Genomic DNA, 26,128 nt, shown 5'->3' with positions numbered 1-26,128 from the left:
AGAGGGGATAGAGAAAATTCGCAGGACCACAAGGGAACCTTGTTCAATATGCTGCCGACAGCCAGCACACCCATCAACGGGAATTAATTTTTTTTCAAATGCAATGGAAAAAAATGTCCAATGTACAACTTCTGATCCATATTCTACTGTACGTTCTACTTTTAATAACAGTGTCATGTTAATGTTTAATTTCATCGGCCATTATGGGAGCAGGCAATCTTTTGCTTCCTTTAGAGGAAAACCAATAAGAATACTGGGAATGTGTTTATATTCCCAGAATAAAACTGTTCCTCTTACTTTCACTTTCCAAGGTCAATCTCTAAATCTGCACAGAGCAAGAAGTTTTCTGAAAGCTGAGAAGGGGACATACAAATTAAGAAAAGTGTTCCAGTATTTTACAGGTCAGAGGACAATCTACAGAAAATCTAGGCATTCACGTTCCCAGCACAAAGCTCTTTCCTTTCACTTTCCCGTCGTCATGGACTAAATCTTCACAAGACGTTAGGACTCTTTCTAAAGGCCTGGAAAAAGTATTGATAAATGAAGGTACCGCCATGGGGCAAACGGTAACCCTGCTGCTTCTCTTCCTCGGTCATACATGTGAGTGTTGTAGTTACTTGTCTCACACTGCTTTATAGACCTTGTTTACCAGCATCCTCAGTGACGGCAGCCATAACCCCACCCTTATCCCACTCTATTGTCTTCTAGTTATATTATAGCTAGTGATTCTCACAATGTAACCTGGACTTATACAAGTATTGCAAATGATCTATTAGGTTCAATTTGGTGTGTTACAGCCTTGCTAACTAATGATGCCTTGTTGTGTAGTGCTGATGGTCAATCATATGCATCATTTTAAGAACTATACAATTGAACTTATTAACTGTCAATTTCACCTCTACTACATTTGTAAGTTTCTTTCTTTCCAACCCCTTTTATGGATTTACAAACAATAAGTAATTTCAAATAAAATCATTACACATGTTCATTATTTATATACCAAGGTTGATATAGATATTTATAGGACAATATGCTTGGGGTAAAAAATGTTGCATTCAATTAAAACTTTATGTTGCACTGAAATTTTCCCCCTAAGGTTGGGGTCACACTAGGGTATAATCGGCTCCATCTTCATCCAGGAGGACAATTTTTTCCCTCACTTGTCATCCATTTTTTAATCAGCAATTATTAATCTTTTACACAACCTTTTACAGTTTCCTATGCTACAGAACTATAATGTATCTGTAAAAATCAGATGTCATACTGACAGCATCCCATTTTTCCCCGCACCCATCAGATTTCAAAATCAAATCTCACTCAGCATGCCGCAATTTTTTACTTATGTCGAATACGTAGATCTACATGGTCTCATCGAATAACATTGCTCCAATCCAATTTTTTTATCAGAGTGCACTCGTCCGAGTTATACGCTAGTGTGAATGAGCCGAAATAGGGATACTTCATTCCACATTAATATTGCTACAATGTAATAAACAATGTAAAAATTAAGCCAAAAAAGTCAGAATTGTATATTTTTCAGCGAACTTGAACTTATGGTTTTTCAGTATGGCTTATGAAAAAAAATATCATTGAAAATGACAACTTGTCCTTGAAAAAAAAAAATCAATGCCACGAACGGTCACGTTTAAGAGGAGTAAAAATCAAATGCAAAAATGAAAATGCACTTAGTCAAGTCATGAAGGGGTTAAATCTGGTATCATTAGGAACTCTAGGCCTTTAAAGGGAACGTACAAGATGTAACTCGACCAACACAGACTGTGCTTTCCTCCACTTCTTACAACATGACTATTTTCTGTGTTAAGAGCATGTACATTAAAGGAGAATCGTCATGTTGAACGCTGCTCCCTACTTGCAGGCAGCCGGTCATAGACCCGGAGGAGCTGAGCAGCTTCTTTCTGGCAGCCTTTCGACCTGCTCATTTGCTTATCATGTCCCTGATTGAACTTGCTATTTTCATGAACAGGAATTTCGGTGATTTAAGGAATGGGGACTCACAAAACATGGCAAAAAAAGGCTGTTTACATGTGCTGGGGATCAGGTGTCTGTTAATAAAATTCCTGTAAGTTATAGTCTGCAATCTCTATTCCAAATAGGGTCGCAACAGGCATAGCTATAATGTAGGCCTGGATATGACCGGGGGTTTGGAAGTAGGAGGCCAGGAAAGGGTTAATAGAAGCTAAGGGGGCATAGGGTTTAAGTTCAGGTCACATGGGATGGGACTCAGTATAGGATTGGGTAGGAAGTTGTGGGATGGGGTCGGGAAAGTTTTAAAGTATCTTAAAAAGAGGAGCATCCAGGATCAACATCTTCTCGGATCCAGGACCAGTGAACATCACCATGGACCAAGCATTGTCATTCCTGGGGGCCGCAGCAGAGAGGCCTGAGAATGAGTGGCTGCAGGACCAGCTGGACTAACTGGTAGGATAACACACTAACCCAAGCGCACCCACCTGCCAGACCTCATTGCCCCCCAGAGCGACTGAGCCCCGATGTCCCTCAAACCTCCCTGGCAATTCTGGAAAGGGGAAGAGCCATTTGCCCCCGTGACATCATCCTGGCCCTTTCTGTTCTGAATACTAGTCCCCATTGATACTCCACAACGGGCCGTGCCCACCATGGGTACCAGCGGAGGGCTGTTCGAAACTGCTCTCTCCTAGTAGTATAGACTGGATGTGAGCTCTCTGTCTTTCACAGTATTATAGGCTGTCTGCAAGTTTGGGCTGTCTCCCAGTAATATAGTCCGGATGTGAGCTCTGTATACTGCTACATTTCAAAAACCTGACCGGCACATCCAAACATAGACTAAGTGTGAACAGGTGCTGAACCTATTGTTGCCAACTCGTATATAGTTAAGTAAATAAGGCAGCACACTGCAGCGCTAGAACATGCAAACTTGAAATACGAAATTTGAACTGCATTACTGCACTAGAAATATAAAATTGGCCATTTTTATGCGCTAAACGCTCTCATTTTCCATATTTCTAGTGCAGTAATGCAGTTCAAATTTCGGATTTCAAGTTTGCATGTTCTAGCGCTGCAGTGTGCTGCCTTATTTACTTAACTATATACGAGTTGGCAACAATAGGTTCAGCACCTGTTCACACTTAGTCTATGTTTGGATGTGCCGGTCAGGTTTTTGAAATGTATTCTTTAGCCTTCTGACTGGGCACTCCGCCTCCTAGCCACAGGTGTTTTAATTACAGCAAGTCCAATACCCCTCCACAGAGAGAATTTTAGTCTAGGAAGAGGTTTCACATGTACCCATTCAGATGGAGACGTTTATTCTCAGTGAGGTAAGGCAAGTTTAGGACCTGGTATAAGAGAGATGCCGTAAAGGGGCTACCAGGTACACATAAAATTGGCCATTTTTATGCGCTAAACGCTCTCATTTTTCATATTTCTAGTGCAGTAATGCAGTTCAAATTTCGTATTTTAAGTTTGCATGTTCTAGCGCTGCAGTGTGCTGCCTTATTTACTTAACTGTATACTGCTACAGACATCAAAAGGCGAGAAGATATATTGTAGATACCAGACTGATAGCCTTGGGGCAGCAAAGGACCATTGTATGCCTGATGTAGGATTGCCAGAGATAGGCAAATTCATATAATAAAGTCGATTTCTTCAGGTTGAGGATCAGGAATGAGCGCCATAACACAGTGCTCTGCTTGACCATGAACATCAGACGAGTTAATTTGTTTTGTCTTAGTTCTGGAAGATTTTGACACTCCGACCCATTCACTCTTATAGGTTGTGCCCTGGAGATCACTGTTCCTTCCTCAAGAGTTGGGATAGATCAGACTGATGTTCTTCTGCCTTGCACATTCGATGTGGAAACATTTCCTCTACAACTACAGTACTTGTCCATCTTCTGGCATTTTGGAGAAAATAAAATTGCAAGATACGACACAAAGACAAGAGGGTCTACTTCACGATTTGTCATCGATGAGCAGAAGGTCAACAAAGGCGATGCCTCTCTGACCATCCAAAATGTGACCGTCTCCTACCAGGGCACATACACGTGCACCGTGGTTTACGGTCTGTACATTCAAGAAAAGAAAATTCAGTTACGTATTCTTGGTAAGCCCAGTATGTGTGTGATGGGTCCATAATTGGGGGAAAAGGTTAGGATGTCTGTGGTAGTGCATGCAATGTACCTCAGGTCTGTATTAATAGCCTGTTGCCTTTCATATGCCACCATAGAATTCAAGTATTTTGCAATGTAGTCAAACAGTTTTAGCCTTAAGTTTTGGTCAGTATTTTACACCAGTATTTGGAAGCCAAAAAATGACTTCAGACCTATTCTTGGAAATTGACCAAAAAAGCTCTTATACATATTAAAGTCTGCTAGATTGGCATATGGTGGCACAGGCCATTTGGTACATTTTCTGGCATAAATTATAATACATTTGTTAGGTCACACCCCTCTACTAAGCCACAAAAACTTTTTGAAAGGCGACGAGACAAAAGCATAAAAGTCAGAAATGTTTGTGCAAAATAGGTATGACCATTTCTGCTCGAAAGCAGGAGAAATCTAAGTAATAACTAATAATTTTCCATGTTGTAATTGTTCCTTTTGCCGGTTTCATCTCACCTCTCACTATTTCCAGATACAGGATATTACTCAAGTCCACAACTTGTTTATATTTTCTTCTGTCCTTGCGGTTTTTACTACACTGGAAAAACAATTCGACCGCTTTTTGTAAGTTTCAGGGAACATTTTAAGTCCACCCATCAGGCAACGGCTCTTGTAGACTCATTCAACATGTTCGGGTCAATTATCGCAACCCTGAGTTTTACGCTTCACGGGCTGAGAAAGCGTTAAGTTACCGGCTCAAGGAGGTAATCTCCACAAGCTCTGACTGAGGAGCGAGGCCAGATGGATTATGTGCATGTGCCCCAGTGTCGAGAGGTTTTAATGAATAGTTTGATATGTGTTTTCATAAGGTATGTCGGTGATTTCTTTTATTATCTCAATCTTTTGATGCATTTGTGATGCGTAGGGGATAGTTAATTTTGACATCATTTTGGGGAGGGACATGGATTTACAATGGATCCTCGTCATTTTTCCCCATTCAAGGAGGTGTCGAAGAACAGGAATGCGCGAAATGGCCGTCGTCCATTAAATGTTCAATTTCTCCTGCATCCATGTATTAACTTTTGTTAAATAAAATAAATGAGCTTTTAGGGAAAGGTGAGTGCCACATTTTTCATTCAGAAATCTGAAGTTTTGGTTCTGCATCCAAGATCCCGATCATTTGGTGGTAAAATGCATCTATAAAAGTTACAGGACACAGAGACGGATAAATGATATATGGTGCCGGAATCTTTTCAATTTTCCTAAATAATAAATATTCCCCAAATTCATTATGACTAGGTACAAATTAAAGTGTTGTAGACAAGGTTGCATTTATTTATGAACTGGTTTTTCTGAGCAGAATTGAAAATATCAGAAACAGTGAAAACATGAAAAATGGAAATAACATTCGACTTCTCTACTCAACAAAATTGATATGTCAACCAGTCTGTGAAGATTTTCTGAGGGTAACTAAAGCACCACATTTTTCAATCCTAGTTGATAAAAGCAAACAACTGCTGCAAGTTGTTAAAGGGGTTGTCCACTACTAGGACATTTTCTTGATCTAAAAGTTTGGCTCCGATAAAATAAAAAAGCCTATACTCATCTCCCGTGGCAATGCTGTTCCAGCGGTGTGGTTACTCGTGGTCCTGGGGCTTCCATGCAGTTTTTGTGACACGTGACCCTGGCGCCGAATCAGTGATGTCATCACTGTCTCCATTTTGTCAAATTACCATGAACAGGAAGTCCAGGCTGCAGCTGATCTCTGACTTCGTCTTCATGTTCAGTTTGTCCGAAGGCAGGGCAAGGGACTCCAGAACTGATTGGGCGCCATGCTCACATGACAGAACTACACTTGAGCCCCGACACCACGAGTGCAGACAATGCTGTTATGGCGCATGCACGGGAGGAGAGTATAATCTTTTTTTTATACATAAGTGGGGTATGAGAAAGGGTTGTCTAAGGGTATGTTTCCATGGTCAGGAACCGGCAGCGCTTTGGAAGCAGCATGTGTCCGATCTGTCCAAAGTGCTGCCAGCTTTTGAATGCAGGCGATTCCACATGTGCTCACTGAACTGTGCAGAATCACCACGCCCAATACACTGGACAGGAAATTTATCTTGTGGAGACGGAGCGTCTCCGCAAGATAAATTGACATGCTGCGGTCTCGAAAGACGCACCACATGTCCGTCTCCGTAGGGAAGCTGGAGGCGTCCCTGCACGCACAGTTATGAGATTTCTTCAGATCCCATCCCCTATGCTGTAACATCTGGCCGCTGCGGGTTGGACGCTGCGGATGAACGCAGCGTCAAACACACAGCATTTACTGACCGCGGAAACATACCCTAAGTAGTGGACTTCTTTACCTTCGGGTGACTAAATAAATGTTTCTCTAGAATTTCCAGTCTCCAATGAATTCTTTCAGACTAATCCCAATTATAGGTTTAGAATTCTTCCTGTCCATCTTGTTGCTAATCATCCTCTTTAAATAAAAATTTACCATATTTTTTGCTCCCCTATCTGAGAACGGCATGAAGCCCTGATTCCAGTGACATCACTGGGCTGCTTGCTGTAATTTTGATTAAAAAAAAAAATCTAATTTTTTTTTTATCTGCTGCAGAAAACAAAACTTCACACCTGTTTTTTTCCTTTAAAAAAAAAAAAAAAAAAAAATCAAAACACCTAATGGCAAATAAAAGTGATTGTTTTACAGAAACTAATAAAATCTCTCTCCCCAGCGGCTCCGAGGGTCAGTATCACGGCTTCCAGGACTCCCGATGGGAACGATCAGATTTATATGTGTGAAGCAACAAACTTTTTCCCAGAAGAAGTGACAATGCGCTGGTTGTTGGATGGGAAGAGAATCGATTCTCCCCGACAGAGTAACCACAGATATTTCAATAAGGAGATTTATCATCAGATTCAGAATAAAGAGAACAACCCACCATCCCAGATTTCCTGCGAGGTCCAACACGAGGCATTAAAAAGTCCTATAACGATAACAGAAAAAGTCAGACTGGAGCGTAAGTCGTTAATACCATTACTTTACGGTCTGGTGTCTGTACTCTCAGGCTATATTCACAGGAGACGGAGAGCTGTGGTATCACTGATTGTGATTGGTGGATCCTATGTTATCAGCAGTGTATGGAAGCATTAGGCTGTGTGCACATGTTGCTGATTTTTAGCTGTTTTTTTTCGCTATAAAACCGCAAAAAAACAGTATACATTATGCATCCCATCATTTAGAATGAATTCCGCAATTTTTCTGCACATGATGCCTTTTTTTTCCGCAAAAAAAATGCACAACGCGCAAAAAAACGCATGCAAATTTCTTGCAGAAAATTTCAGGTTCTCAGGAAATTTCTGCAAGAAATCCTGAACGTGTGCACAAAGCCTTACCCATCATTGTAATCCAGCCTCTGTTGATAAGGAGCCTGCTGAAAACTACTGAAAGGTCAGGAACTGTGCATCACATCTGTGTCTGAACATGCTGCAACCCCTGCATTGACCGCTAGGTGGCGATAGCTTCCCCTTCGTTATTCACTTGTGTTTCTGCAGTGAGCTGGTAGGTAATTAGCTCTCTGCTGGGAGCCATGGTCAAGGCTCACCTCTATACAATTCCCAGCTGACCGTGGCTGCCAGTTATTAGTTAGATTGTGTTCAGCTTGTGACCAAGGCTCTGACTGTGCTATGACTTGGTTCCAGTTGTCTTTTGTGTGTTTCAAATCAATATAAGCCCCCGTGGTCAGCGTGAAAATTGAAATATTAATTTTTTTTTTGTAAACATCGTGGATATTCAAAAAAAATATATAGCCAACTTAAATTATTTATATATACATTAAATATTTGGCCAGTGACCGAATCTTCATGATTTCAGCTCTGCAGGCCATTAATTTGGTTTCAAAATGAAACAACTGTGATGCAATTAAAGTGGAGATGTTCAGGTTTAATTAAAGTGGTTGAACAAAATAATCAGGGGCTCAAAAGTAATTGGACAAATTAACTTTACCGTAAATAAAATGTTAATTTTTGATACTTTGTAGAGAATCCTCTGCAGCAACGATGGCCTCAAGTCGGGACGACACCATCTCTGGTTTCTTCCGTGTGAGGCTTTACTGCCTTTGATTTCTGTTTTGTCTTCATCCTGTGAAATGCGGCTCAATGGGTCTGACAGTCACAGTCCACCAGAACTTGGTTATCCGCTACAGGTTTTCACAAGTGTGCAGGCAGCAGATGTAATGTCTGCAAAACTAAATCCATTCAGTCATCTGCTGGCTTCGGCCAAGATATAACATCATTCATCATTTGCGAAATATGTAGATTATTGCATCTGCTGCCTGTCATGTAAACTCCAGTGGCGAATTTGCCAATCCTGGTGTTCTGTGGCAAATGCCAAGCATCCTGCACAGTGTTGGACTGTGAGCACAACCCCCATCTGTGGACTTCGGGCCATCAGACCATCCTCATGGAGTCGGTTCTAACCGATTGTGTAGACACATGCACATTTGTGGCCTGCTGGAGGTCATTTTGCAGGGCTCTGGCAGTGCTCCTGTTCCTCCTTGCACAAAGGCAGAGGTAGCTGTCCTGCTGCTGGGTTGCTGCCCTCCAACGGACCCCTCCACGCCTCCTAGTGTACTTTCCTGTCTCCTGGTAGCGCCTCCAGCCTCTGGACACTACGCTGACAGACAGCAAACCTCCTTGCTACAGCTCACATTGATGTGCCATCCTGGATGAGCTGCACTACCTGAGCCACATGCATGGGTTGTAGAGTCTGTCTCATGCTACCACGAGTGTGAAAGCACAACCAACATTCAAAAGTGACCAAAACATCAGCTAGAAAGCATTGGTACTGAGATGTGGTCTGTGATCCCCACCTGCAGATCCACTCCTTTATTGGGGGTGTCTTGATAATTGTTAATAATTTCCATCTGTTGTCTATTCCATTTGCACAACAGCTTGTGAGATTGATTGTCAATCAGTGTTGCTTCCAAAGTGGACAGTTTGATTTCACAGAAGTTTGATTTACTTGGAGTTATACTCTGTTGTTTAAGTGTTCCCTTTATTTTTTTGAGCAGTGTATACATACACATACAGCAGGTGAAAAGAGTAGAGGCTGATGTCGATTGAAGATGTGTGGCAGTCATGGTGTCATTTTTGCAGTAGCGCCATGTGTTATTTTTGCTTGTGTTTGTACTTTCAGGTGACAGTAATAGTCGGTGGCATTTAGTCATCATCGGTGTCTTAGTAGGATTATTGGTAACGTCACTACCAGGACTCTGGTATTTCGTGAAAAGAGGTGAGAATCTACATTTGATGACACACTTTTTTTGGAGATGATATATATCACTATATTGCTAGCACCGATCATGGGCATCGCTGCAGGGTGTCAGCTCTCACAGAGCAGACACCTGCACCCGATCACCGCGGTGTTTAGTGTGAGGCCGAACGATCGCTGCTCAGTACATATACGTCTTTATGTGGGACTGCAGCTCCTGCAGGGCAGTATATGTACGATGCATGTCGGGAAGGGGTTAAAGAGTAATTATAATTAATTGTGCAGTAAACTTCCTTTAAATCTCCTCTCAACATGAGGATTTTTTAACGATTTTATTTTTCCAACCCCTTCTTTCGAGAACCATAACATTTATAGTTTTCTATCCACATAGCCATATAAAGTCTTGTTATTTCACAGGACGAGTTGTAATTTTACCATAGCAGGTAATAAAAGACAAACAAAAAATAGCAAAAAATACTCTAAGTTCAGTAAAATTAGAGAGAATTTTTTTTTCACCATTGTTTTTATGACGTTCATGACTTGTTAACCTGATACTTTGATAATTTGAAAAATTATAATTACTTACCAGTAATTTGATTTTCCAGATCCATGACAGCACCTATACAGAGAGATGGTCCCAGCCCCCAGGAACAGGAAACCTGCAGCTGAGATAAAAGATGGGGGCAGCACCTCTCTCCTCAGTTTGTTTACAGAGTACAAAGCAACGGTGTATCACCAGTCCAAAAAAGTATAACAAAGCAGGGTGTGACTAATATATAAAAATTAACTTTTAATAAGTAATACTAAAAATGGTATAAAAAGACTATATAAAAGTAGACATAAAGGACTCACAAAACAAATTCCCAAATCTAGGGGGAATTAACAATTAACCAGATCCCTGAGACCATCCACATCGACGCTTCAGTGTCGGTCTGTACAGGGAAAAAAGGGAGAACCACTCCTACCAGGTGAGCATATAGTGTGTATAAGTAATATATTCGCACTGCCTATAATGCATTCCCATCAATGTTCTGGGAATGCAATAAGAAAGCATATGTCCTGTCTCTGTAACTCTTCTAGAGACATGCACAGTGTGAAAAAAATTGGAACGATCTCACCTCTGGACTTCTTAACGGTGAGGCCACTCATATCCGCAGCATCTGGGAGGGGGGTCCACAGTTTTGACCGCACATGTACCCATCCACGCTGTCCGGAATATCAATTAACCCCAGTGAACCAAACACATTTCTTTCCCTATGCGTTTCGTTTGTGGTAAACTCATCAGGGGAAACCGATGTATAGTCCCTCCACCTCCGTGGGGGACCCTTCAACCTAGGGGTATGTTCGTCATCATTGTATGGCGGCGTTCATATCATTTAAATAGCCCGCCCTGTGCTGTCTGGGACCGGGCTGTATCGCGTCATTTCCTATGTGCCCCATTGGAGCGCAGATCTTGGACCGCACGCGTCACTTCCGGCGACGCGCGCAGGTCCGTTGCTATGGCAGCGCACTACCCATAACAAGAAACAGGTACTCTAGCGTCTACTAGCGCTGTGCGCCGAACTTCCGGTAGGGCGCACCTGTCCGGTTGCTATAGCAGCGCAACGCCCGATCGTAACCTCAGGTCCAGGCGATCCTGCTACTTATTAGCGTTCGGAGTCCCGGGATAGCGCTGCATCAGGCTGTATAAAGACGCCTCTGCAGCGTCACAAAAAAGTAAGAAGTATAAACAATCCCTCCCCAGGTACTAAGCATGCCAGTTACTGCATGCCAACCTGTTTATCATAACGGGCCACTTCTCAATATCATTGATCCTACCATAACCTTCTCTCAGAAGGGAGGATCATACCCATGGGCACATGCTAGCTAATTTCCAGAAAAGAGGGTGGAAGACGCGTACATCGGGGGGGGGGGGGGATAAAGAGACCAAAAACATCTGTAAGAGAAACTGTCCCAAAAATATATATAGGAGGGTCCCAATAAAGGACCGAGAAGGACAAGTATACCAACACATATGAAAAAATATATGTATAGAAAAACATATTTTGAAAAACGTATATAGAAAAAAACGTATATACAAAAAAAAACTTATCTAGAGAAACCAGGGCGAGGTCCATAGGAGAGATGGAAGTTTTTTTGGGGCAGAGACTAATGACAGGGATTGGTGCAACGGAAAAAATCAGGGAGAGGGATAGTATCGTACGTACCCCCTTACTCTCCCTAAGGCTACGTTCACACTAGCGTTGCGCCGCCCTGCGTCGGCGACGCAACGCGCGACGCACAAAAAACCGCGCGCAAAAACGAGCGCGTTTTGCGACGCGTGCGTCTTTTTTTACGAAATCGGACGCACAGAAAATGCAACTTGTTGCATTTTCTTGCGTCCGACGCTAGCGTCGGAAACGACGCAAGTGTCAAAAAATGCCACCCAAAAAACGCACGCGTCCCCTATGTTAAACATAGGGGCGCGTCGCCGCTGCGTCGCCAGCGCAACAGCGACGCACATTGGCGGAACGCCAATGTGAACGTAGCCTAACCAAACTCCTATCTCTCATGGCCTACCTGACAATGGAGGTTGGCACCCTAGGATAGAAACGCAAGATTGGCGCCCCCATTCCACGACGGCTGTCCCTAATCGCGGTCCTAACAGACCCTAGTGTGGAGAGATAAAAGGGGGGAAGGAAGAAAAGAATACATCTGTATGTCTTTAACTATCCAGGAAGCAACTGTATGTCAAGATCTCATTCAAGCCTCCAGGTGTTTGTGTTTTCAAAACGAAAGATCCACCTTGTTTCACATTGTAGTAACATCTGATCCCAATTCCCTCCCCTCTTGGGTGCACCAACCCTGTCAATCCCCATGAATTGGAGCCCTCGGCTATCGCCACTATGTTCTGTGTCGATATGTCTGGCCAGGGGTGTGTCCCTATTAAGGGCAATATCTCTCAGGTGTTCCCCAACACGTCTTCTGAATTCACGTATCGTTTTGCCAATGTATTCTAGACCACATTGGCAGACTGCTCTGTAGATTACTCCCTTTGACCTACAATTGATAAAGTGGTAGATCTCATATTCTTTTCCCGTTACTCCACTGGTGAACTTCTTGTCTACTGTGATCACGGGACATGCTACACACCCACTACATTTGTAACATCCCCTTGGTGGTTTTGGGAGCCATGTGTCGTTCACCGGCGGGGAGTAGTGGCTATGTATCAATCTATCCCCTACGGATCTACCCTTCTTGAAGGTGATCCTCGGGGAATCCCCCACCATCTCTCCAATGTCCTCGTCCATGTTTAAAATGGACCAATACTTTTGTAATATTGTCCGTATTTTTTGGGCCCCATTGTTGTAGGTGGTGATGTATCTGCAAATCGGCATCTCTTCCCTTGTTGGAGCTGGAACCAGTAGACTGTTTCTGTTGACATCTTTTACCTCATTAAAGGCCTTTCTAAGGACCCCCTCCGGGTATCCTCTGGCCAAAAATCTTATCTTCAAATCATCAGCCTGTATTTTATACTCTTCATTAGCAGGATCGCCTGGACCTGAGGTTTCGGTTGGGCGTTGCGCTGCTATAGCAACCGGACAGGTGCGCCCTACCGGAAGTTCGGCGCACAGCGCTAGTAGACGCTAGAGTACCTGTTTCTTGTTATGGGTAGTGCGCTGCCATAGCAACGGACCTGCGCGCGTCGCCGGAAGTGACGCGTGCGGTCCAAGATCTGCGCTCCAATGGGGCGCATAGGAAATGACGCGATACAGCCCGGTCCCAGACAGCACAGGGCGGGCTATTTAAATGATATGAACGCCGCCATACAATGATGACGAACATACCCCTAGGTTGAAGGGTCCCCCACGGAGGTGGAGGGACTATACATCGGTTTCCCCTGATGAGTTTACCACAAACGAAACGCGTAGGGAAAGAAATGTGTTTGGTTCACTGGGGTTAATTGATATTCCGGACAGCGTGGATGGGTACATGTGCGGTCAAAACTGTGGACCCCCCCTCCCAGATGCTGCAGATATGAGTGGCCTCACCGTTAAGAAGTCCAGAGGTGAGATCGTTCCAATTTTTTTCACACTGTACATGTCTCTAGAAGAGTTACAGAGACAGGACATATGCGTTCTTATTGCATTCCCAGAACATTGATGGGAATGCATTATAGGCAGTGCGAATATATTACTTATACACACTATATACTCCCCTGGTAGGAGTGGTTCTCCCTTTTTTCCCCTGTACAGACCGACACTGAAGCGTCGATGTGGATGGTCTCAGGGATCTGGTTAATTGTTAATTCCCCCTAGATTTGGGAATTTGTTTTGTGAGTCCTTTATGTCTACTTTTATATGTTTTTTTTTATACCATTTTTAGTATTACTTATTAAAAGTTAATTTTTATATATTAGTCACACCCTGCTTTGTTTACAGAGTATGCAAGGTAACCACTTTGTTAGTTCGGGTTTATGTGTATTACATTTATTTATATAGGTTGTCACTTACATAGTAACATAGTTAGTAAGGCCGAAAAAAGACATTTGTCCATCCAGTTCAGCCTATATTCCATCATAATAAATACCCAGATCTACGTCCTTCTACAGAACCTAATAATTGTATGATACAATATTGTTCTGCTCCAGGAAGACATCCAGGCCTCTCTTGAACCCCTCGACTGAGTTCGCCATCACCACCTCCTCAGGCAAGCAATTCCAGATTCTCACTGCCCTAACAGTAAAGAATCCTCTTCTATGTTGGTGGAAAAACCTTCTCTCCTCCAGACGCAAAGAATGCCCCCTTGTGCCCGTCACCTTCCTTGGTATAAACAGATCCTCAGCGAGATATTTGTATTGTCCCCTTATATACTTATACATGGTTATTAGATCGCCCCTCAGTCGTCTTTTTTCTAGACTAAATAATCCTAATTTCGCTAATCTATCTGGGTATTGTAGTTCTCCCATCCCCTTTATTAATTTTGTTGCCCTCCTTTGTACTCTCTCTAGTTCCATTATATCCTTCCTGAGCACCGGTGCCCAAAACTGGACACAGTACTCCATGTGCGGTCTAACTAGGGATTTGTACAGAGGCAGTATAATGCTCTCATCATGTGTATCCAGACCTCTTTTAATGCACCCCATGATCCTGTTTGCCTTGGCAGCTGCTGCCTGGCACTGGCTGCTCCAGGTAAGTTTATCATTAACTAGGATCCCCAAGTCCTTCTCCCTGTCAGATTTACCCAGTGGTTTCCCGTTCAGTGTGTAATGGTGATATTGATTCCCTCTTCCCATGTGTATAACCTTACATTTATCATTGTTAAACCTCATCTGCCACCTTTCAGCCCAAGTTTCCAACTTATCCAGATCCATCTGTAGCAGAATACTATCTTCTCTTGTATTAACTGCTTTACATAGTTTTGTATCATCTGCAAATATCGATATTTTACTGTGTAAACCTTCTACCAGATCATTAATGAATATGTTGAAGAGAACAGGTCCCAATACTGACCCCTGCGGTACCCCACTGGTCACAGCGACCCAGTTAGAGACTATACCATTTATAACCACCCTCTGCTTTCTATCACTAAGCCAGTTACTAACCCATTTACACACATTTTCCCCCAGACCAAGCATTCTCATTTTGTGTACCAACCTCTTGTGCGGCACGGTATCAAACACTTTGGAAAAATCGAGATATACCACGTCCAATGACTCACCGTGGTCCAGTCTATAGCTTACCTCTTCATAAAAACTGATTAGATTGGTTTGACAGGAGCGATTTCTCATAAACCCATGCTGATATGGAGTTAAACAGTTATTCTCATTGAGATAATCCAGAATAACATCCCTCAGAAACCCTTCAAATATTTTACCAACAATAGAGGTTAGACTTACTGGCCTATAATTTCCAGGTTCACTTTTAGAGCCCTTTTTGAATATTGGGTAACTTGATATAGTTACATATCCTCCAGTTTTTTGTTTTTTATTTTTCATGTACATATATTCTAATATGCACACGTTTTTTGCGCAAACACACAACCATCACCAAGATAGGGCGGTGCTGTCATGGATCTGGAAAATCAAATTACCGGTAAGTAATTATTTTTTCCCTTCCCCATGACAGCACCTATACAGAGAGGAAGAAATAGAAGAAGACTCCTAGGGTGGGACAATAGCCAATAAGACTTTCCTCCCAAAGGCAAGACTTGAAAGCCCCAGGTTCAATCTATAGTGGCGAAAGAAGGTAGAGGGTGAAGACCATACTGCTGCATTACAAATTTGCTCTATAGACGCATTTCCGCCCAAGATGTGGCGATAGCTCTTGTGGAGTGTGCAGTTACCCCTAGTGGAGGGCATTGCCCTGCAGAAGAGTAGGAGACTGCAATAGCCATGCGGAGCCACCGTGCAATAGCAGATTTTGTGGCCTTTTTTCAGTTTGCTCCCTGAAAGGAGACAAAAAGGGCCGAAGACTGTCGCCATGGTTTTGTCACTTCTAGATATTGAATTATGCAACGTCTGTCATCAAGGCAATGAAAGGTTTGTTCTCCCTGGGATTTTGGGATGGCACAAAATGAGGGTAAAACTATCTCCTGGTCCCTATGGAATTTAGAATTGACCTTTGGTACGAAGGCCGGGTCAGTTTTAATTATTACTCTGTCCTCCAAAAAGGTAGTGTATGGAGGATCAATAGAGATAGCTTGAATTTCACTAATGCGTCGAACCGAAGTAAGGGCAACCAGGAGAACCGTTTTTAAGGTTAGTTTTTTCTGAGATGGAGTTAAGAGACTCAAAAGGAGAAGTTAAGGCCTGGAGCACTAAATTTAGATCCCAGGGAGCTACCTTTAGCCGATTTTTAAATGGTCTGGCTGTGAAGGAGGCTCGGATGAACCTATACACCCAGGGGTGATCAGCCAATTTTTGATCAAATAAGGCGCCAAGCGCTGAAACTTACACCTTTAGGGTGCTGGTAGATGACCCCGTTCCAACCCTTTTTGGAGGAACTCCAAGACTTCCCTCATTGTGACTTTGAGTGGTACTTGTCAAGCATCGTCCTGAAAACTCTAGAAATTTTTCCCAGATTTTTTGAAATTTATCGGATGTAATTTTTTTCCTGCTGGATAGCAGAGTAGCAATTTGCGGAGCTGAAAATCCCTTTGCTAGCAGAAGCCCCCTCACAAGTTCCAGGCAGTGAGATGTGGGCTGCCTACTTGAGGATGGGATACTGGACCCTGGTATAGTAGATTTGAAACATCTGGAAGGATCCATGGGTCAGATATGGACATACGCCTGAGCCGGGTGAACCATGCCCTCTTCGGTCAGAAGGGTGCGATCAGTATTATTCGAGTCCCGTTCTCTCGGATTTTTTTCAACACTGTTGGTATTAGCGGAATCGGGGGAAATGCATAGGCAAGTTGGAACTTCCATTGGTGCAACAGCGCATCCACTCCTTCTGGGTTCTCTCCTGGGTTCAGGGAATAGAATCTTTCTACCTTCCAGTTGTTTTTTGGCAAAAAGATCTAGCTGTGAGATACTTCAACTGGCGCAAATTTCCCCAAATATTTCCTGATTTAGGGACCATTTGTTCTGGTCTAGCACGTGCCTGCTTAAGAAGTCTGCAACAAGGTTGTCTGTCCCTTTTAGGTGTGTGCTTGTCAAGGATAAAAGGTGATTTTCTGCCCAAGAAAATAGTCTTTTGGCTTCTTCTAACAGAGACCTCGACCTTGTTCCCTGTTGTGAATTCTGTGGCTGAGTTCACTTCTGTGGTCACAAGTGGTATTGCAGTCTCTGGGCTTCCTCCCTCAGGTGTTTTGGTGAGCTCGTTGGCTGCCTTGCTATTTAGCTCCACCTGAGTCTGTCTTCCTTGCTCCTTGTCAATGTTCCAGTGTTGGATCTGAGCTACTGCATCTTTCCTTGGGCCTGCTGCTCTGCTAGATAAGTGCTTCTAGTTTGTTTTCTGTTTTTTTCTGTCCAGCTTGCTATTAACTTTTGCTGGAAGCTCTGAGAAGCAAAGGGGTGCACCGCCGTGCTGTTAGTTCGGCACGGTGGGTCTTTTTGCCCCTTTGCGTGGTTTTCGTTTTAGGGTTTTTGTAGACTGCATAGTTCTCTTTGCTATCCTCGCTCTGTCTAGAATATCGGGCCTCACTTTGCTGAATCTATTTCATTCCTACGTTTGTCTTTTCATCTTGCTAACAGTTATTATATGTGGGGGCTGCCTATTCCTTTGGGGTATTTCTCTGAGGTAAGTCAGGCTTGTATTTCTATCTTCAGGCTAGTCAGCTCCTCAGGCAGTGTCGAGTTGCATAGGTAGTGTTAGGCGCAATCCACTGCTGCTTATAGTTGTGTGAGGATAGATCAGGTACTGCAGTCTACAGAGATTCCACATCTCAGAGCTCGTCCTATTGTTTTTGGTTATTGCCAGATCTCTGTATGTGCGCTGATTACTGCACGCTGTGTTGCCTGATTGCCAGCCATAACAGTTCCCCCTTGTAGATTTATGTAAGAGACTGCTGTGCTGTTGCCGGATAAGACCACTAGGTGTTTTCCTTTGATAGTCCCTTCTATTTGCCGAACTGCTTGCCTTACTGCTGTTAATTCCTTTAGGTTGGAGGATGCCGACTATTTGCGGATCCCATCAGCCTTGCAGAATCTGATTTTTTAAGTGGGCCCCCCAGCCGAGAGGGCTCGCATCCGTGGTTAGTACCACCGGATTGGGGACCGATCATGGCACCCCCTTTTTTAAATTCTCTAATTTTAGCCACCAATTTAAAGAGTCCTGAACTTGTGGCCATAGTGCAATTTCCGCTTTAAATTGTAGGGATTTTTTGCCCGTTCGGTCACGATTTGCCACTGTAACTCTCATGAATGCAGTTGAGCCCATTGAACCGCCGGAATTGTGACTGTCAACAATGCTAGAAGGGACATGGCTTCTCTTATCGAGATGGACCGGCCTGATTGAGCTTGTTTTATGGCTTCGATTTTCCTGTTCGGAAGGACACAAACTTGTTTGATTGAGTCCAGCTGAATTCCCAGGAATTCCTGTATCTGGACTGGAATCATTTTTGATTTTTTTAAAATTTATTAACCATCCTAGTTTGGACAGTAGGTTCCGTACTTTTGTGACTGCCTCTATGCAGTCTTCCTGGCTATCTGCTATAAGGAAAAAATCGTCTAGATAGGGTACTAATAAGATGTTTTCCTTCCTTACCAACAATGCTATCTGAGATAATTTTTGTAAAAATTCGGGGGGCTACCAATACCCCGAAAGGGAGACACTGGTACTGTAGATGAGTGGGAATTTCATTTATTTCTACTAACAACCTTAAAAATTGTTGATGTTCTACACAAATGGGAACATGATAGTAGGCATCTGTGAGATCTATCACTGCCATGTAACAGCCTTTTCCATTTTGATTTTTTCTGCTCTGATATATTGAATTAGGGATTTTAAGTTGAAGATAGTTCTTAGTGAACCATCTGGCTTTGGTGTGAGAAACAGGGTACTGTACAACCCCTTCCCTATCTCTTGTGCAGGTACTTTTAAAAGGACTTGTTTTTCCATGAGATGAACTTCCCTTTCTAACGTCACCTGGTTTCTTTTTGCCACATGGGTGGTTTTTACTCGATGAGGAGGGAGGGAGGTGAAGTTCAGCTGTAGGCCTTCGGATAATAGGGTAATTACCCATTGTGAGGTTTGTAACTTTTCCCACTGATGGACAAAGAACTGAAGCCTTCCCCCCACCCTGATGTCGGCGTCATTGTTATTTGGGGTCTGGTTTTTGAGGGGGTTTAATAAAGATATCCTCATTCTCTTCTCTCATTCCAGGGCGTCCCTCGTGTGGACTTATCACCTGGCTGACCCCAGCCTGCTTTTCCTGAACCCCGAAAGGAACGTCTGTTATCATTCCAATGGTGTCTTGAGAAGGGGGGTGGCGGGAAGTGTTTTTTCTTATCTGCCGCTTTTTCTAGAATTTCATCTAGCGCTTTCCCAAATATTGCCCCTCACAACGGACTGCACACAATTTGACTTTTGACTGAAAGCCAGCAGACCAATTTTTCAACCACAATGATCTTCTACCAGAGTTGGAGAGAGCACATGCACGGGCAGAAAACCGTACTGAGTCAATAGCGGCGTCCTCTAGGAAACCTGCCGCATTTTGTAGTGAGGGTATTACTTCTAAGAGTCTGTCCCTTGGACATTTGTCTCTTATTTGCTCGCTCAGTTCCTCTAACTATTTTGTCATGGCCCGAGCCGTACAAGTGGCAGCCAGCCCTGGTTTAAATGCCCATGTCGATGCTTCCCATGCCGATTTTAAGAAGGCATCCGCCTTTTTGTCAAGAGGATCTTTTAAAGCTCCCATATCGAAGGGAAGTGCTATGCCCCTGGAGGTGCTCGCAATTGCGGAGTCTAGTTTAGGTGCTTTTTCCCATTTGTCTCAGATTTCTTCATCAAACGGCTATTTATGCTTAAGGGCCTGAGGGACTGACTTTTTTATTTGGATTTTTCCACTCTTAATTAAAATTTAATACATTCTCGTGGAAAGGAAAACAGTTTTTTCCCCTCTAGGTTAACAAACCAAATAATAGAAAAGGCATGTTGTAATGGAGATCAATGGGATAAAGACAAAAAATACCAAATATAGATTTTAATTAGAGAAAAATGAGCAGGCATAAATATTAAAACAACTTTACTTGGGCTTCCCCTCTAGGTTGCTAAACAGAGTCTTGAGTTGATTTATGCTCTTTTGGTGTTTCGACCCCCAAAGTCGATCTGACTAGCTTAAGAAGTTATCCCACGTCCTCAGATAGTACATACAGCCGACCACACTCTTCATCTGAAGAGTCTGAGTCACCATCAGGTGGCAATTACCCTGGTTCGCCTTCTGATTCCACGCCAGAGGTTTGGGCAGGTCTAGGAGGTGGATTTTCAGAGCTAGGTAACCCATGCGGTTTCATCTGCTCCTTTAGGGCTTGTTTCCACATGCGAGAAACACGTCCGTGTCTCGCATGTGGAAATGAAGTTCTGGCGCCGGCACTCCGGAGCAGAGCGTGCGGCCGCATAGCAACACATGCAGCCGCATGCTCCACTCCGGAGGGCCGGCGCCAGAACTTCGTTTCCACATGCGAGACACGGACGCAATGGAGCAATGATGAGGACTCTTCGGCCAAGGATTTATCTATACATGACCAGCAAATCCACTTCTCATAGGTTTTAGGGAGAGCTTTATCACAGAGTGCACACACTTTATTTTTCTGTTTGGCCGTAGCTTTCTTTCCCTGCATAATATGATACAGAAAACTCTTACCGACATGTTTTTTTTGCCTTACAAAATAATAATAATAATAATAATAATTTTTATTTATATAGCGCCAACATATTCCGCAGCGCTTTACAAATTATAGAGGGGACTTGTACATACAATAGACATTACAGCATAACAGAAATACAGTTCAAAACAGATACCAAGAGGAGTGAGGGCCCTGCTCGTAAGCTTACAAACTATGAGGAAAAGGGGAGACACGAGAGGTGGATGGTAACAATTGCTATAGTTATTCGGACCAGCCATAGTGTAAGGCTTGGGTGTTCATGTAAAGCTGCATGAACCAGTTAAAAAACCACAAAAAGCACTCACCCACCGAAACCTCAGTACCACGGGAGTCTGTGGGATGTCCACTGGAACCGGCGATTCTGTAGTCGGGTCCGCCATGTCAGAGAGGCTATTGCCGCTGTTTTGCACTCTGCCTCATTAAATGGTATAGGGGGAGAGCGGTGCGAGCACCCCTGACTTTCTCCCTCCCGGGAGTGTCAGCACACCGCTCCCCTCGGCGTACGACGTCACTTCCGGTTTGAAACCCGAAGTTCTCCCATTCACCTCAGCGCCAGCCTGGAGCGGACGCCGGGGAGCCCACAGCGGGAAGGACGCCACCAATACAGCTCTGGGTTCGTAAGTAGTGCGGCCACGCACGCCGCCAGCTGCTCCCGCCGCGGACATCGGTCTCCAGATTGGTGCTGCCAGAGATCCCTCTGGACCGGCGTCGCAGGCTCACCGCAGGAACAGGAAACCAAACTGAGGAGAGAGGTGCCACCCCCATCTTTTATCTCCACTGCAGGTTTCCTGCTCCTGGGGGCTGGGACCATCTCTCTGTATAGGTGCTGTCATGGGGAAGGGAAAAAAAAATTTCACCATTGTATTTATGACGTTCATGACTTGTTAACCTGATACTTTAGGTCAGCACGGTTATGGTGAAACCAAACTTGTATAGTGTTTTTTCCTTTAACGTAAGAGATGGGAAAAATTTTGATTTGTAGAAATTTTATAAGATCAGTATTTTGGTTTTCGAAATTCATGACTATGTTTTCATTGATAGAGCTATACGAGAGCTTGTTACTTATTGATACCATTGGGGTACATATTATATGTTTGGTGATTAAAACCCCCCACAATTCTGGCCTATTTTGTTTTCGCTTTACAGTGTTTATTGAATTAGTTAATTTTATATTTTGATTGTATTTTTACGGATGTAATGATATTGAATTTTTTGCTCGCTTTATTTTAACAGGAATTTGAGGAGGGTGATTCACATTTTTAGATTTTTTTTAACGATTTTTCTTTCTTTATTCTGCTACTACTAAGGGCTTATAAAGACGACTGTACTTTTGGTCCAAGTGTGATCTGACAAAACATCGGATTGCACTGAGACCAATGTTATTCTATGGGGTGATTTTTTTCCTCCAAGTGAGCCCACCTGACGAAAGAAAATCACAGTGTACCCAGTTGCCTCCGTAAATCGGATCACACTCGGCCATGCAAGTCAATGAGTTGGTGGGAAAAAAAAAAATAAGACTCAACTGAGATGACATCTGAGTGCAGTTCAATTTTCACGGACTGACAGAATGGAGAATTTTCATTTCTATCTTCTCCATATCTGGTAAATCAGATCACATTGTGACAAACACTGATCAGAATAATTGGAATGATTTTTTCGGATGTGAGAACATACGGGCGTGTAACCCTAGTCTAATACAAAAGAAATACATTTCTCTGTAATTCCTACAGATTCCCAGAGGTTTCAGGTTGGTCACATTCACAGGGTGAAGACTGAGGAGAAAGTTACCTTTTACTGTATGGCTTCTAACTGTCCTCAAGACGTGCGGGTGACCTGGACAATCAAGGAGAACAATGGAGAGAGGATGGTAATCACAGATAATAACCAGGAAAGAGATGAAGAAGCTGTCCTCAAAGTCAGAAGTGACTACACTGTGGAAACAGAGCGATCAAACGAGGATAACCTCCATCATGCTATCTCCGCTCTGAGCTTTACACCGGTCGTGTCCAAACACAAAGAGGTTGAGGTCTCCTGCAGGTTCCTCTGTAACGGGAGAAGTTTGGAGAAGAGTCTGAAATGGAGCTTCAATTTCAGTAAGAGAAATCAAGGTCTTCCAAAGTGTTTCTTGTAAATTCCCAGTTGAGCTGCAGTAATAATCAACTAGAATAAATATGACAACAAGACATCTTGACCATGATGAGACCTAGAAGCATCGTACTCTGAGAACACACAATTTTGTGAATGTGTTGGTATACCCCCACTTAAAGGGAACCTGTCACCCCGAAAATCGGGGGTGAGGTAATCCCACCGGCATCAGGGGCTTATCTGCAGCATTCTATAATGCTGTAGATAAGCCCCCGATGTTACCTGAAAAAGGAGAAAAAGACGTTAGATTATACTCACCCAGGGGCGGTCCCGCTGCTGGTCTGGTCAGATGGGCGTCTCCGGTCCGCTGCGGCGCCTCCTATCTTCTTTCCATGACGTCCTCTTCTGATCTTCGGCCACGGCTCCGGCGCAGGCGTACTTTGCTCTGCCCTGTTGAGGGCAGACAAAGTACTGCAGTGCGCAGGCGCCGAGCCTCTGACCTTTCCGGCGCCTGCGCACTGCTGTACTATCCTCTGCCCTCAACAGGGCAGAGCAAAGTACGCCTGCGCCGGAGCCGTGGCTGAAGATCAGAAGAGGACGTCATGGAAAGAAGATGGGAGGCGACGCAGCGGACCGGAGACGCCCATCTGACCAGACCAGCAGCGGGACCGCCCCTGGGTGAGTATAATCTAACGTCTTTTTCTCCTTTTTCAGGTAACATCGGGGGCTTATCTACAGCATTATAGAATGCTGCAGATAAGCCCCTGATGCCGGTGGGATTACCTCACCCCCGATTTTCGGGGTGACAGGTTCCCTCCACTTAATACAAGGTTGTTTAAGAAGCTTGGTTTTGTGCACACATAGAATTAGTGAACTTTCTTTTAAGCCCTTTTCTGTTTGTATTATCATTAACATTGATTTTTTTTGTTCGTTTCCAGAGAAGGTAGAACTGTCTGGCCCCATGCAGATGTCTCTCGGTGAGGATGGAGACGTCCTATGTTCTGTCTCACTGTTGAATTTTTATCCTAAAGACATTGAGATAAAATGGAGCCACGGCCTCGGACATTTCCAGGATGTAGAGACATTTCATGAGACAGTTACAAAGAATAATGACTTTACTTTTAATGTGAGAAGTATCTGTAGAATTCCTGGTCATCTCTTCAAGGATCAAGGATATAGAGTACGAACCAAATGGAACCAGAAGACTGAGACTGGACAGCAGGAGGTGTCAATCACAGGTAATGAACTTCATTACATCTGGGGTTTCTTCATTATAGGGTGTGGGTAAAACAAGCAAACAAACAAAAAACAAGTACTCAGAACTCCACGGTAACCTTCTATGGTGACTTTACGCTTGTCCCTCAGTTTAGGACACTTTTGTTGTGTATATCTTTAAGGACTTTATCCGAGACATTGATGGCACATCCAAATCTATCTTGAGAACTTGCATGTCTGTGGAAATGGAGATGTGGCCATGTGGAGATGTTTGCCAATTTTTTAGAAGTCCTATACAAGTGTTAGCAGAGAGCTGGACAAGTCTGCCCTCCTCTCCACTACCAGTGGTGAGCGACAGGGACCTCTTAAGGCAGATGTGGGCTTCACGGGTGGCACTTTTGGCATCACTTTTCTACCCAGTTCTGAAGGATTGTCCTGTTCCTACCAACTACCACAGGGGCAGAGGTTATTACATTGCGTCATAGGTTTCTGATAAATTATGGTGAATCTGCTGTATGAATATTTTTTTCCCGTTTAATACTGTATTACAGACTCTGATTGGCGTCCAGTGATGGGAGAGATTGAGAAACCGGACTTCATAGACGGTAAAGAAGCTAAACTGCTTTGCCGAATCTCCGGCTATTTCCCTGATGTTCTGGATGTGAAGTGGTTAAGAAGAGATGCAGAACGTCAAGAATGCTATGCTATATCTGACAGCGACAGATACAAGATCCCAGTAATGGCGTCCACACGGCAAAAAGATAAGACGTTCATCTATACAGCCTGTCTGATCGCACCAATATCAGTGGCGACAGATTACGGGGCAGAATTCATGTGTCGCGTGGGACATCCCAGTCTGAATACACCTCTGGAGAAGAGGAGCGGAGAAATCAGGGTGATGGGTGAGTCTGGATATCTTAATGTATTTGTATATAATGCCACTTTCTGCTTTATGGTCTTTGTATTAAAGAAGGAGAGTCCATCAGAAAACAAATACAAAATGGAAATAAACCCTACTACAGATCTACTAAACGTTCCAACACTCAATAGGCCACTGAAGACATGGGCCATTAGGGAAACCTGCAATGTCACTTATCTATGTCATACGAAGAGAGTGATCACTGGAGAAGGCCATCATGGTCAGAAGACCAGAAGCAACAAGGCAAAGATGGAGACCAGCAACCCGATGGCTTCATATTACTATAATGGCGGAGAAGACCCTGGTGGACCTATCTAGTCTTGTACAAGATTGATCTTCCTACAGAGCGTTCATCCATCAATTCATCATGGATCGAGATTGAGCTGAAGGCAGTTAAATACTACTTATCTATCACCATTTTAGGACTCTCACAGACATCTTTTTTTTTTGTACACGAGAAATATCTAAGTCAGACCACTTTTCAGTAGTGTTTTGGATCAGATTTTACCATCTCAAACAAACCAGGTGCATATCCAAGTTGCAAAATAAGCCATCGGGAGCAGAAAATCTGCCAAAATAGGCAATGAAAGCAACTCCAAAAAAGTTGCAATATTAACAAAAAGGAATGAGATTGGAGTTTTAAGCTTAAAAAGTTAAAAACTTGTTAAACTCACAAGAAATAAAGAGGACTGACGCAGTACATAGATAGCCAACAGTATACTGTGGCACCCAGTAGCATGTAAGGGGTAGTAAAAAGATGCCTGCACTGAAGTTAATAAAGGCAAATGTAACAGACAGTAAATTTGTCGGCATAAAAAAAATATCACAAAAACAAATACATGCATGAGAAAAAAAATACTCATACCCATGAGTGCATACAATGAGAAGCTACCACGGAACGAAGAACCCCAATGTGCATTTCATGTAAGTTGCTGCATGTCTTGTGGCTGTTCGACAGCCGAAAAACAGGCAGGGACTCCTGACAACCACGGGGACTCAAGTATTTATTATTCAAAGTCACTCGGTTAACATATGAGCGTGGTCAGATAACACCTGATCCGAGCAAGTTTACTCATCACTAATAACCATCTATCACACGGTGTTTTTACATTAATGCACATTATCCAAAAGAATGATACCCCTTAGACCCAGTCCAGAGCCTCTCACCTAGCCAATCAGTTCTCATGCTTCGCACTGACGAGGGCCAACAGCCCTAAACACCGTGTCTGC

General features: G+C 43.4%; 1 gene segment (V, D, J or C); it reads left to right on the top strand.

The window, feature by feature from the left end:
- Positions 1–276: 276 nt before the first annotated feature.
- The window catches only part of LOC138645501 (uncharacterized), a 30,778-nt gene continuing 4,926 nt past the window's right edge, over positions 277–26,128 (top strand). The window contains 7 exon segments of the C gene segment in view: positions 277–600; positions 3,769–4,098; positions 6,835–7,119; positions 9,297–9,392; positions 22,410–22,772; positions 23,703–24,002; positions 24,531–24,881. Coding sequence covers positions 555–600; positions 3,769–4,098; positions 6,835–7,119; positions 9,297–9,392; positions 22,410–22,772; positions 23,703–24,002; positions 24,531–24,881 — 1,771 coding nt within the window.

Source organism: Ranitomeya imitator, chromosome 7, assembly GCF_032444005.1.
Source record: "Ranitomeya imitator isolate aRanImi1 chromosome 7, aRanImi1.pri, whole genome shotgun sequence".
NCBI classification, from domain to species: Eukaryota; Metazoa; Chordata; class Amphibia; order Anura; family Dendrobatidae; genus Ranitomeya; species Ranitomeya imitator.
The sequence above is the reverse complement of the archived record's forward strand: the minus strand, read 5'-3'. Positions and strand labels throughout refer to the sequence as shown.